This window comes from Notamacropus eugenii, chromosome 5 (genome assembly GCF_028372415.1).
Source record: "Notamacropus eugenii isolate mMacEug1 chromosome 5, mMacEug1.pri_v2, whole genome shotgun sequence".
Lineage (NCBI taxonomy): Eukaryota > Metazoa > Chordata > Mammalia > Diprotodontia > Macropodidae > Notamacropus > Notamacropus eugenii.
Genome location: NC_092876.1, coordinates 282,061,553 through 282,075,643, shown reverse-complemented (window position 1 = coordinate 282,075,643; position 14,091 = coordinate 282,061,553). Strand labels below are relative to the sequence as shown.

At 36.3% G+C, this 14,091-nt stretch overlaps 1 protein-coding gene across 2 annotated transcripts in view; it reads left to right on the top strand.

The window, feature by feature from the left end:
* Positions 1 to 14,091, top strand: part of EPC2 (enhancer of polycomb homolog 2) — a 155,818-nt gene that overhangs the window by 81,894 nt on the left and 59,833 nt on the right. For both annotated transcript variants that reach the window (XM_072613157.1, XM_072613156.1), the window contains exon 3: positions 3,727 to 3,872. In XM_072613157.1, coding sequence (XP_072469258.1) covers positions 3,727 to 3,872 — 146 coding nt within the window. The remainder of the gene's footprint in view (positions 1 to 3,726; positions 3,873 to 14,091) is intronic.

Genomic DNA, 14,091 nt, shown 5'->3' with positions numbered 1-14,091 from the left:
TTCTTAGGTCATAAAAATATCTTACCCTGACCTTTTGTTGGCACTACTCCTATAAAATTTGATTTGAGGCATTATTTGGAAGTTGTTGAGAGAGGAATGTTGAGAGAGTTCATTTAGGTTGCCTCTTATCCATCATGTTGGCTCCCACTTACCAACCTTTCTAAAGTATTCCAGGCAGTTATTTGTAATTATTTGCTGAGAGATTCTGAGTGTTGCCTCTATTTTGGGATGGTAAGGTGAAATCCAAAGCCTAAGGACAGAAGATAAAGGATAAATGGGGTGGAGCCAAGATGGCAGAGTAAAAGCAGGGAATTTCTTGAGCTTTTTCCCCAAACAAACCCCTGCAAATAGCTGTAAAAAATGACTCTAACCAATTCTAGAGCTACAGAACCCACAAAGTGATGGAGTGGGGCAAATCTCCAGCCCAAGACAGCCTAGAAGCATCTGTGGCACTGGGCAGGGTGCAGAGTGGAGTGCAGTCCTATGTGGGCTGCACCAGCACAGATGGGGTGTAACAGGTTTCAGGGGACTAAATCGTTGGTAGCTGTGGCAGTTTCCACACTTTTCAACCCACAAATGCCAAAGTCAGCATAGAAGGTCAATAGGAAAACTCTGTCGGACCTGAGTGAGGAAGGTGCGTGGTCCAACTGGGGTCTGGCCCTAGCCCCTAGATGGAGGAGGAGGAGTCACAGTGGAGGTAGCACCAGCAACAGCTTCAAGAGCTCTGGGCCCACTGACTTTTTGGGATCAAGCAGATGATACAAAACCCCTGAAGCCTGGGACAGTAGACCAACCCCTACCTCCACCCTTACCCCTACTGGAAGCAGAGTCCTACCTTGACAAAGAGTTAGAAAGTCAGACTTTTGACTGGGAAGATGAGTAACTAGAGGAAAAAAAAGTCAGATTATAGAACCTTAATTTGATGACAAAGAAGATCAAAACATACAACCAGAAGACAAAGCTCCTACATCAAAAACCTCCAAGAAAAATATGAATTGGTCATAGGCTATCTCAAAAAGGATTTTGAAAATCAAGTAAGAGAAGTAGAGGAAAAATTGGGAGGAGAAATGAGAGTGATTCAAGAAAATTATGAAAAACGAGCCAACAACTTGCTAAAGGACACCCAAAAAAATATTGAAGAAAATAACACTTTAAAAAATAGACTAACCCAAATGGCAAAAGAAGTCCAACAAGCCAATGAGTAGAAGAATGCCTTAAAGAGCAGGATGGGCCAAATGGAAAAGGAGGTTCAAAAGCTCACTAAAGGAAATCCTTAAAATTAGAATGGAGCAGACAGAAGCTAATGACTTTATAAGAAATCAGGAAATTATAAAATATAACCAAAAGAATGAAAAAATAGAAGATAATGTGAAATATCTCATTGGAAAAACCACTGACCTGGAAAAGAGATCCAGGAGAGAGAATTTTAAAATTATTTGACTCCCTGAAAGTTATGATAAAAAAAAAAAGGGCCTTGATATCATCTTTCAAGAAATTATCAGGGAAAACTGCCCTGAATATTCTAGAACCAGAGGGTAAAATAGAAAGTGAAAGAATCTACTGATTGCTTCTGGAAAGAGATCCTAAAAGGAAAATTCCTAGGAATATTTTAGCCAAATTCCAGAGTTCCCAGGTCAAGGAGAAGGTGTTGTAAGCAGCCAGAAAGAAATAATTCTAGTATTGTGGGAATGCAATTGGGATAACCTAAGATCTAGCAGCTTCTACATTAAGGAATAGAAGGGCTTGGAATATGTTATTATAGAGGTGAGAGGAGCTAGGATTAAATCCAAGAATTACTGGAATACCATTGTGCTATAAGAAATGATGAACAGGAAGACTTCAGAGAGGCCTGAAAGGACCTTTATGAACTGATGCTGAGTGAAAAGGAGCAGAACCAGGAGAACTTTGTACACAGCAACAACCACAGTGTGCGAGGAATTTTTCTGGTAGACTTAGCCCTTCATAGCAATGCAAGGACCTAAAAAATTCCCAGTGGACTCTTGAGACAAATGCCATCCACATCCAGAGAAACAGCTATGGAATTGGAATGCAGAATGAAGCAGACTATTTTCTCTTGTGTTATGTTTTGTTTTGTTTTGTTTTCATGGTTTCTCCCATTCATTTTAATTCTCTATGTAACATGACTAAAGTGAAAATGTATTTAATAAGAATGTATGGGTCCTTTGAAAACATGGTTGGTCATTGTAGTGAACAGAGTTCTTAAGTCTTTCAGAGTTGTTTGTCTTTATAATATTGTATAAATTGTTCTACTAGTTGTGCTCACTTAACTGCACACTTAATACTATTCTTCCCAGGTTAATTCGAAATTGTCTTGAAATAGCACAATATAGTGTTCCATTATGAGTATTTCAGATTAGTTGACACTAATTTTTTTAAGCCATTCCATAGTTGATGGACACCCCTTGACTTCCAGTTCTCTGCCAACACAAAAAGAGCTACTCTGAATGTTTTTGTACATGTGGATCCTTTCCCTATTTTTTGATCTCTTCGGTGGTATAGATCTAGTTAGGGTAATGGCTGGGTCAGAGGGTATGCACAGTTTAATAACTTTGGGGGCATATTTCAGATGCTTTCCAGAATGGCTGTTCTTCTATCCTCATGTGTCTTCTGTGATTAACATTCAGTATAAATCAAATATTATATTCCTCTGCAGAGTTGAGAGTAGCCCTGAAAACTTATGTATTTACTTAAACATACATGTCTTACTGTTTGATGCAAAGACTAAATTGACTTTATGTAAGTGTACATTTGAAGTATTTTTGTGACAGTTGACGTAAGATTGTAATTTCTATTTATCTCTCAGATATTATAATTGGTTTTTCTATTGCTTCTGAAGTGACTTATGTCCATACTTCACTGTTTGCTGTAAACTTTTTTATTTAGAACTATTTTTATTTATCCATATCAAGCCTTTCAAAATAAAATAATTTTAGAGTTCATTTTCATGCTTTAAGATATGCCTCATAAGAAGTTTGCATGGATGTGATTTAGATCATGTATCCATTGAAGCCTGAGAAATGTTTATTTAAAGAGTTAATATGATTGAGTTCATATTTGTACATTTAAATACATAATTCCATTGCAATTAGTGTTTTTTCTTTAAACTTAAAAAAAAGGTTTTATTTAGCCTTTTTTTTATTTAAAAAAAATCATTACTGTCAGTTGTTTTCCAATGACAATCCTTGGGTAGGAATGTGAGTTGACAGGGAGTGATGGATGTGGAAAAAAAGAACATTAGTAACTCATTTTATAAGGTGCACAGAAGGGAGGGGAGAAGGGCATAAGAAGAAACAATTTATTATTTTAAAGTTTGCATATACATACATATACATATATTTATTTTAAATCCCTATAAGACTATTTATATGGTACTTTAAATTTTACAAAGTGCGTGCCGTGTGTGTGTGTGTTTGATATCTTATTTGTATATGATAAGAATTTGCATCCTTTTTCTTGTCCTTTGTGACTTGAAGCATTTGTTTACTAATGATTGTTGAATTTACTGTAAAACAAGAAAAATTGAATAACCAGAAACACCTGATATTCCTCTCTGTAATAGAAATGTATTTTAAAAAATACATTGCTTGTGTGATTTGTGCTTTTCCATTGTCTGAACTTTATTTTTAATTCTTGATGATGTTTAGTCTTGTATAACTTTATAATTTGCCTTGAGTTGAAGGACTCTCTCTCTTTAATTCTTTCTAGCCTTTAATCTGGACAATGAACAACCAGATTATGATATGGATTCTGAGGATGAGACATTATTAAATAGACTCAACAGGAAGATGGAAATTAAGCCTCTGCAGTTTGAAATTATGATTGACAGGCTTGAAAAAGCCAGTTCTAATCAGGTATAGTACTGCATAAAAATACAATTTTATATTGTTTTATTGTTAATCTAGTGAATAATTAGCTCTGTTTCATTTGATTGGATGTTTTAAAAAATGCATTTGCTTTTACTTGAATTTCTTATGTTTGATACTCTGCAGTTTCCATTTATAATATCCTTTGAGTTCATCACATGTTACTAGCTCAGATATCATCCTGCCTTTTGAAAATATTTGAGACAGACATTTGTAGATATATACTATTTTGGTTTGGAGAGTAGCAAGAGGCAAGAAGTTAGACTGGTTAGCCCTTATCACAATTAGTCCACACAGTCTCATAATGAAGAAGCTAATAGTTTCTGCAGTTCTTATTCCCTCTAACAAGCGTTGGCAGTGTTTGCCATCACAACAAAATAAGTGCTCAGTTACTGACTCCTCAGTGGTGAGTTGCTCATGGGAAAGAAAGCTTTCAGAAATACTTATGCAATACAGATGATTGTTTTTAAGTCCCTTTCATAGTTTTGGAATATTTGAAGGCTAGTTCTTTCTAGTATTTGCTAGACACATGCTTACCCTACTTTTAAAAAAACCTTGTATTTTTCAGTCTAGATATTTTTTGAAAGAGTGGATGAAGTAATAGTTCTCTTTGTTCTTGTTTGCAGAGGAACTCACTAAAGTGTTGTTTTTTATTCATGTATAATAATAGCATTTCTATAAAGCTTTAAATTTTGCAAAGTACTTTAAATATATTCTCTCATTTGATTCTTACATCAACTTGATGAGGTAAGTGCCATCATTGTCTCCATTTAACACATGAGGAAACTGAGGCTAACAGGATAAATAGTTTGCTAGGATCACACAATTTATAATTGTATGAGAGAGGCAAGTCCAACACTCTATATACACTGTTCTACTTGGCTGATTACTATTTTAAATGTAATCTTATTTCTCTTGATACTTTTGATTTCTATCTCACATTCATTTCTTTCTAGCTCTCCACAAATGAGCTTTCTATTGTAATAAATCTTTAAAAAGATAGTGGGAAAAAAAAGCATTTTAGCAAAATCAACTAGCACATCAGCCATGTCTGACAGTATCTGCAATATTCTACACCTATGGTTTTCTGCCTCTGCAAAGAAGGAAAATGTGGTACATGTTATCAGCTCTTACTCTGGGCCAAAAAGAAAGTAGATAGTCTGAGTCTGATCTACTATAAGTAGATTAGCTGAAATTTGTGCTTAAATGTCAGAGGAACTGTGTTTCTAATTGTCCGTCCTGGGAGGTCTAGCAAGTAGGTGTCAGGGTGGAAGGAGAGAGCTGACCATAAAATGAATCTTAGGAAAGACACATACCAAAGAGAAAATCAGAACTAAAAAACAGAAGGATTAAGATAATGGAGAATGAAATGAGAGGTGTGAAGATCAGTTACTACTGAGATAAGTTATCCTGCAGCAAGTTGGAGTTATTCTTTGAATTTTGTTTGTTTTACCTTTCCCTTCCTATTATCTTAAGGGAGGCATAGTTAGATTTCCGAAGGGAGAGGTAGGGAACAAGCATTTTATTAAGCTTCTAATGTTCCAGGTACTACTCTGACTGCTTGACAAATTTTATCTCATTTTGATCCTGATGATGAAACTGAAGAATCTGCTCATTAGAGCTGTTGTTATAATTTTAGTTCCCTATGTCTTCATATTTTCAAAGAAGCTTATACTATACCACTAAACTTTCAGCTAAAGGAAAACATTTTAATCACCTGAGTCAATCAAAAAACATTTAAGTACCTGCTATATTCCAGGCCCTGTGCTAAGTACTTGGAACACAAAAGAAAAGGAAAAGACAATGACCGCTCCCAACATGCTCACAGTCTAACATGGGAAATAACATGGAAATAATGATGTACAAACAAACTATATATTATATAAATTGGAAATAATCAATAGAGGAAAAGCCCTGGAATCTAGTGGTATTGGGGAAGACTCTTGTAAAAGAAATTTTAACTGAGATTTAAAGGAAACTAGGAAAAAGAAATGAGGTATTCTAGGTATGGGAGACAGCTGGTGAAAATGCCAAAATTGGGAGATAAGAGTTTCTTAGCAAGGAGCAGCAAGGAGGCCAGTATCACTGGATCATAAAGTAGATGATGGTGGGGAGAGACTCTGAAAGAAGGAGGGAGTCACTGGCAGTTTATTGAAATAGAGGATGACATGGTTGCCCTGGTGCTTTAGGAAAATCATTTTGACAGCAGAGTGGAGGGTGAACTGGAGTGGGAAAATGCTTGAGGCCAGAAAATCAATCAGCAGGATATTTTCAGTATTCCAGGCATGAAGTGGTCAGGGTCTTCACCAGGGTGGTGACAGTGTCAGAGGAGAGAAGGGGGAGATGCCTAAGAGATTGTCTGAAGGTGAAATCAACAGGAAATAAGGCCTGATTGCATATGGAGGTAAGTGAGAATGAGATAGTCAAGAAGGACACCTAGGTTTTAAGCTTCTGTACCCTCATCAGTAATCGGGAAGTTTGGAAAGGGGGTGGGAGGTAGGGTTTTTTGGGAAAAGTTCAATTTTGGACATGCTGAGTTTGAGATGTCTATAGGACATCCAGTTCAAAATGGTAGTTGGGGATATGAGACTGAAGGTCAGCAGAGAGGTTAATGCTGTTATCCTTTATCCATAGACTATAGATACTAAAGAATTGTCACTTTAGGGTATTATATTATATCATATGTTACCTTTGCTGATGCTAAGATGGCAATGATATAGTAGTTTATTGTTTTTTCTTCTTATAACAGTCTTTTAATGTGTATAGTGAAATATTATCTGTACTTTTTTAGAAAGATTAAGTCACTTGCCCAAAACCAAATAAATAGGACTTGAACTAAGAATTCTTGAATCTAAATAACAGTATTCTTACTACCCTGTGCTTCCAGGCACTCTTAGCAGTTTTACTATTAGCCTGTCATTATTAGTTCCTCAGACCAGCAGATTTTAATTAACTCATCTATAGTTTATAGGATCCTTTCACTGTTTAAATCCTTTTATTCAGTAGTATTGATTTTCAAAATTCCTTATTGCCTTAACAGTTTTCTCTTAAGTTTAAATTTGCCTGTTCATTTATCTTTCTAGTCAAATCCAACTTTTGTCAGGCCCCATCTTCTCCCCCCTCACTTTAAAAATACATTTTTGGGGGGGGAAGAAGATACTTTATTTTTTAGATAAATAATATTATTTGGGGGAAGTTTGTGCCATTCTGACTAGGACTTTTGGATCTCAGATTGAAAAGTGGTATGGAGATTTTCTAGGCTAAACTCCACATTCATATAAAAAGAAACTGAGGGTCCAAAAGGGTTAAATTACATTGCCCATGATCAAATTTCACTCCTTTTCTCAAAAATTTTTAGTTCTCCATTGTTTGCTGATCAAGCCCAAACTCTGTGTTATTCTCTTCAAAGCTCTCCACCAAGCTGTCCTGTTTGTCTCCTATGACTCCTTGCCAAATTGTAATACTTGTTCTTCTCGGAGAAATGACCTTTCCTATTTTCCCCTATGTACTGACTTCCTACTCATTCACCATCAGTTCCAGCTCAGATACCATTTAATAAGTATTAGTGGAATAGCTGATCTTTCATGTCTCTTGCAGCTCAAAATTTGTTATCCTGGTAAATGTTCCTACCCAAGCAGAATTAATCTCTCTTCCCCCAGCTCTTGGCATTTCTCTCATGAAAATTCTTGCTCTCTGGACTTCTTGATCAGGTATATGTTCCCTCTTTGTTTTTTCCCCCATCTTTTTATGTGCTGCTTTCCCTCATTATGTGCTCCTTGAGGGCAGAGACTCTTTCTTTTTGCTTCTATTTATATCCCTGGTGCTTAGCCCAGCGCCTGGCACATAGTAAATACTTAAATGCTTGTTGACTTGGAGGTTAATCCATTGTCCATTGTTTTATATTATTTATACATAATCTTTCCTAGTAGATTTTAAACTCCTTGGTGATAGGGAGGATCTCTTTTTTTTATCTCTCTATTCTTTAGCGCCTAGTACGATAGTTTATGAGTAGCAGAAGTTCAATAAATGTTTAATAAATTAAATTAGTATTATAATTAGTACTCATACTTTTTTTGAAATTTTATTTAACAGTTGAAAAACTATTTAAATACTTGCTATGTGTAAGACATCATGACAGGTACTGAAGGAAGTCACTGTCAGTGGCAACAAAAGTTAAATTGTTTTCCAGGTTTTCTTAAGAAGCTGTCTTAAAGTGCTGGTTTTTTTAATCTATCATTTCCAAGCTTAATTTGCCCATGTGGCCATATGATGTGGCATAAGCAGTTTAACTTTCAGTATGTGGAACAAGAATTGGTGCCATTTTAAGATCCATTTTATCATGTGGTCCCATCTCTCTGACTGATTATAATCTAGTGCATTGGTTTAAAAAAAAGTCTCCCTAAACGTATGATATTGTTATCGTTATCTGATTCTATGATGACTCTAGGATTGTTCAGGCATCTGAGTCACAAAATTAAGTTTTACTGCATATGATAGTTACTGATTTCATTCTCATTGCCTTTTTTTTATTTCTGACCTCCCTCCACCCACCAATTTAATTATGAGTTATAAGCTAGTGATTATTGTTTAAGGCCTAGATAGGTTTTTACATAACTGTATTGGATTGTAGTAACTCAGTTGAATTGCAGAATGCTAGAAAATGAATATAATGTTATTATTCATCCATTTGTTGAAATTTTGCTTGCTGTTTTTCCCCACAAATTTGGCATCAGAAATCTTCAGTTCAAGGGATCAGATCCAGACTTTAAGATAATTTTTCTCTCCTTCCTCCTAGAGCGTAGACAGTTATCCCTTTAAGAAGGGGAGTTTTATATAGGCTTAAGGATTAGAATAGTTGGAAGAGCTAAAGATCAGTTAATCAGAGAAATTAATCAGTTAATGAACATTTCAGGGGTGGTTTAGTGTTAGTTGAGAAACATTGCATTTTGGAGTTAAAGGATTTGGGTTCATCTTGGGTCTGTTACTTTCTGTGTGACTTTGTATACATCACATAATCTTTCTTGACCTGTTTTCCTTATTATTAAAATAAGGACATTAGCTACTAAGGATCTTTTCAGCTTGAAATCTTAGGGTTTTTTGGAATTATAGCAGTTAATCAGTCATCAGGTGTTTCTTAAGCACCTGTCATGAGTGAAGCACTGCCACACTTATAACTGGAGTTAGAAGAACAAGCAATGAAACTGTCCTGTTCTTAGTGAGTTTAATAATACGTAGATATCCCCAGTGGAAGCAAAAAAGAAGATGCTCTCTTATGCTCACTTCAGATTTACTGATGCTGACTTCTGCTTTTATTGTCACTAACTTGTTGACCACTCCCTTTCTTCTTGTTTTCTTTCTAGCACTCTTTTTATGCATTTCTATGTGTAACTCTTTCCTCTCATTCTTTATAGATTTTTAAACTTAAATATTTTGTTGATGCTTTAAAAAATTGATGCTACTTCCCAGTAAGTCCTCTCCCTCTCAATGTAATCCTCACTTGTAACAATAAAGTATAATTAAAACAAATCAACATATTGGTCATATCTGACAGCATATGCTTCATTCTGCACTCATATAGTCCATCACCTCTCAGTCAAGAGGATTTTGTTATGCTTCAGTCTTGGTCCTCTAAAGTCGCAATTGGTCACTGCATTAATGAGTCATATTACTCTAAGGTGTTCTGGTTCTGCTTACTTTGCTTTATATTAGTTCTAAAAGTCTTTCAAAGTGTTCTTATGTTTTTCATATTTGTTATTTTACTTGGAGCAATAATATTCCTTTACATTCATTTAACACAACCTCTTCAGCCATTTCCCAGTTGATATGCATCCCTTTGGCATTATCTATCTTGAATGACCTTTTTATTGTTTCATTTCTTCAATCTGTTATTACTCCTCACATCTTCTATTTTTTTCCCCTCTTGTTCTACTTCTCTCTTTTTGTCCCTTGACTCTCTCTCTCTCTCTCTGCCTTCTTAACTGACTGAAATAGCACAGAATTATAAAATCTGAGACTATTCGATTTGGAAAGGGCCTTATTAGCGTTGTTTAGTCCAGCCTCAACAAGTGCAACAATCCGTTGTACAACATACCTGATAGGTGTTCATTTATTCTGTTTTTGGATACTTTTGGCAGTCTTGTGGCACACTTTCATTTTAGGATTTGTCTAGTTTTTACTCTTTTATGTTGTGCCAAAGTCTTATTTCCTCTACCTTTCATTAATTTACCTTAGTAATTTTAAAGAAGCAACACAAAATCATAAAAGGCATATCAGTTTTTTGATTGTTTCCCCAGGCTAACCATATGACATTGGTTTTCAGATATTTCACAGTATTATATGCCCACTCCTGTATATTCCAATTTTATCATTGTCCTTACTAAAATGTAGTTCCAAAAGATTGAATATGGTCTAATCAATACGGAGTCCTCCACTGGGATTGTTAAAATTTCAAAACTTGGGCACTGTAATCTGTTAACAAAGTCTGAATTTGTAGTAGTGTTAGTGAATAGTTAAATCATATTTGTTGGCTTATGTTGCACATCTGGTAAGTATCTAAAACCCCAGCGTATGCCAAACCAGTTGTGTGGGGTGTGTGTGTGTGTGTGTATGTGTGTGTGTAACTGTCTAGATACTTTTAAATCTTAAGATGTGTCATCCACAACACACCTATCTTTCTTAACTTTGCCCCATTGTCTCCAGAGTTGACAGTCGTGTCTTTTGTTACCATCTAAGTCATTGGTAAAAATATTGAAATAGGGCTAATGGTAGTGGCACTCTATTTGTGAGAGTATCTTAGCCATCAGTCAGTGCTCTTTCAGTTAATACAGTAGTACTTATCAGTGCATAATGTACCATTATGTCACATGACTATTTATGGGAGGTTTATTTTGAAACATGTTTTGATGAGATCAAAATGCACTATGCCCAAAGCATTTACCTGCTTTTGTTAGCTTGTATTCCTATGACAAAAAGAAATGAGTTTAGTTAGTTATTACTAACACTTAACCCATGTTGATTCATAGTGATTTTTAAAATTTTTTCTAAATACAAAACATAATTAATAATCTGTTCTAGAATTTGCTAGGGATCAACAATTAAATGGGAACGGGGTGGAGGAAAGTACATTGAAAGCTTCTCCTAACAATTTATTAACTAAAGTTTGACTGAGATAGAATTGGCCATCATAGGAGACTAAGAGAGAGACCCTAGTAACACCTAAGATTGTAAATCCTTTATCCACTTGCTAAATGAAGAGACAGGGTAGCCAAAGGCGAAAACTCGTTTAGAATGTAAAATTATATTAAAAAGAACTATAGAAGATTTGGGGCAATATTGCCATATTAGACAATGGGGTGTAATAGAGGGAAAAATCAGATAACTGAAAACTTAATGAGAGATCTTACCAAACAAAGTCATGATGATGGTATTTAAGGATGAAACTGTAAAGGGAAGACCAGAAATAGATGAAAGAAGGAAAAAAAATTTCTAAAAGATCCTTGTGACAAACTTTTTATCCACAGTCAGTGATAGCTAGATAGCTAGATAGATTTGGACTCTTAACATTAAAGTCCTACATGTGCATATAGAAGATGTGGAAATGGCACTTAAGAAAATAAAAAATGGACAAATCAACTTGATTCTATTGAGTATATTCTGTAGGTACCTGAAGGAGGAGAAGATATTAAAGTATCTTTGGACCTTATTATTAGTTTAAAAAAAAAATAACCCAGAACACACAAATACCAAGCGACATGCCTCCTTTCTCATCTAGAAATGTTTATGGGAATATTGTGCACATTCATTAATGGCATCCTTGATGAAGTTATAGGCTTTTGTAATCACATCTTTATCGTCACATGATTGATCAAAGATGTAGAGAATGTAAGATCCCTTTGGGGTTATTGTTTAGTATAAAAAGTATTTTGTTTGGTAGAGCAAAGTAATGCCTCAAAGACTCTCCTTCAGCAAAGTCTTCCATATCAAAATTATATAAAAGTCCTTGAAAAATATAACAGAGACAACAATTTTGTTTCCTGAATCTCCTATTATTATTATTATCAAGTAACCTATAACAGAACATGTGTGCTTGCTTAAAGATTTTTAATGCTTCCATAGAAAAGGTCTAATGCATAGCTCAAGTAGAAGATAGATTCTTTACAAATGGTGAGGTCCTCCAAATGCTTCTGCTTATGAATAATATTATGCTGATTGCATTAAATCAAGGAAATGCAGAATCATGGGATCATATGATCAACACACTCTCCTAGTTGAGTTCTATAATTACTGGTTAGCCCTGACTATCCATACAAAAAATATTAAGTAGATGAAGAATTTTTATTGTTTAGTCTATGAAATGCAATTGAAAAAGCTACCTAAAGAACTTAAGTCTGTGTGTGAACAGACACAAACCCATATATACATGCCTACATATCTTTATATTTATCATGTGCATGTATTATACATGTATATGCATCCATCCACCCATGTTTGTATGCATGTCTTATACAGGCACTACAAATGAGAGATAATGAGTTGGGCCAAGAATAGAACAGGCAGGACAGGAGGTAAGATTACCATAGGGAAATAACAGTGTTCTTTCTTTTATCTTATATTTTTAATTCTAGCATTCTTATGATGATACCACAATAGCTGGAAACTCTCAACAACCTATGTGCCAGGTGCTAAAGCTAAATGTTTGTGATATGAATATCTACCCCTCTTCTTAAATCGTCTTGATTTCAACCCCCCATACCCCTAGATGCTCTGCTGTCAAGGAGTTCAAAGTCTGTTGGTGGAAACAACATGCAAGCAACAATGAACAAACACGATATATACAGGAGAAATTAGAAATAATTGCTGACAGAAGACACTAGTATTTTCTCCAGTTAATTTTTATACTTCCTTTTCCATTTGTCCAATTTTCCTTTTTAAGGAGCTGTTCTCTTCAGTGAATTTTTTTTCATACTTTTAAAATCATTGGCCAGTTTTTCTTCTATTTCTCTAATTTGGCTTTTAACTTACTTCTTCAGCTCTTCCAAGAGTGCTCTCTGTGCTTGTGACCAGTTCATAGGCCCTTCTGAAGTTTCATATGGGAGCACTGCCTTAATGCTCATCCCTTTAGTATTTGTGTTTTGGTTCTTGTCCCCATAGAAAGATTCAATGGTCTTTTCTTTCCTGCTTTGCTTCTTACTCATGATGATGAGGCTTTGTGTGTTGTGGCCTCTGGTTCTTTCAGGTAGAAGCTAAAGTGCTGCAGCTTACCTGATGCTGAGCTGTCTGGTATGAATAAGAAGATGCCAGGTGAAGTTTTTTTGTGTTTCCCTGGATTTAGCCTGGAGCTAGCTTGTTAAGTGTGGTGGAGGGGTGGTCTGACCACAGGACGTCTCCTCTGCTGAGCTAGAGCATAGGCAAGCTCAGTGGTTGGTGATCCCAGCTGCCTTAGTGTCTTCTCGATTCCCCTGGGGTGCTGAGGCACATCTGGGGTCCTGGTGTTGGTGGTTGCAGGGTTCCACCCCCCTGCAACTCCAGATCTTCTCCAGATTTGCTGAGGTGGGGCTGTCTGGGATAGCTCTGGTCCTGCACCGATCCCCTTCTGCCACAGCAAGAGGGATCCTCCTTAGCGATTTTCCTACCCTCATATGCTACGAGACTGTTTGCCCCTTCTTCTGATCCCACTGTTCCAGGATTTTTCTGGGGAAATATTTTACGGTTCTTTCAAGGTCAACAAGGGCAGGGGAGAAAGCATTTACCCATCACTCCACCATTTTGGCTCCTGGAAGTTCAAGTAGGTGACTTACATTTAATCTGCGGGCTGATAGTCTGAGGAGCAGCCACCACAGATACCTGGGGCTTTGCGGCTCTCACTCGCTCAGTTCCGCTGGACTCCTGTCCTGGGCTGATATGCCCAAGATTCCGCAGTGCAGCCGCTATCTCAGACCACCTGGGGCTTCCTGCTTGGCACTCCCGTGGCGCTCTGTGTGTTCCTCCACCCCTGTGGAACAGAACCTTCCCATCAACCTTCCAATCTCTCCTGGGCTGTGAGTATGCCACAGTCTACCCCTCCAACATTTGGTCAAATTCTCTTTTTAGAGGTATCTGAAGGAGTTTGTCTGAGAGCTTGGCGGAGGACTTGTTCTCCCTTCCAGAAGACACTGGTGTTAAGGAGAATCAAGAAAGGCATCTTGTAGAAGGTGGAATTTTAGCTGGG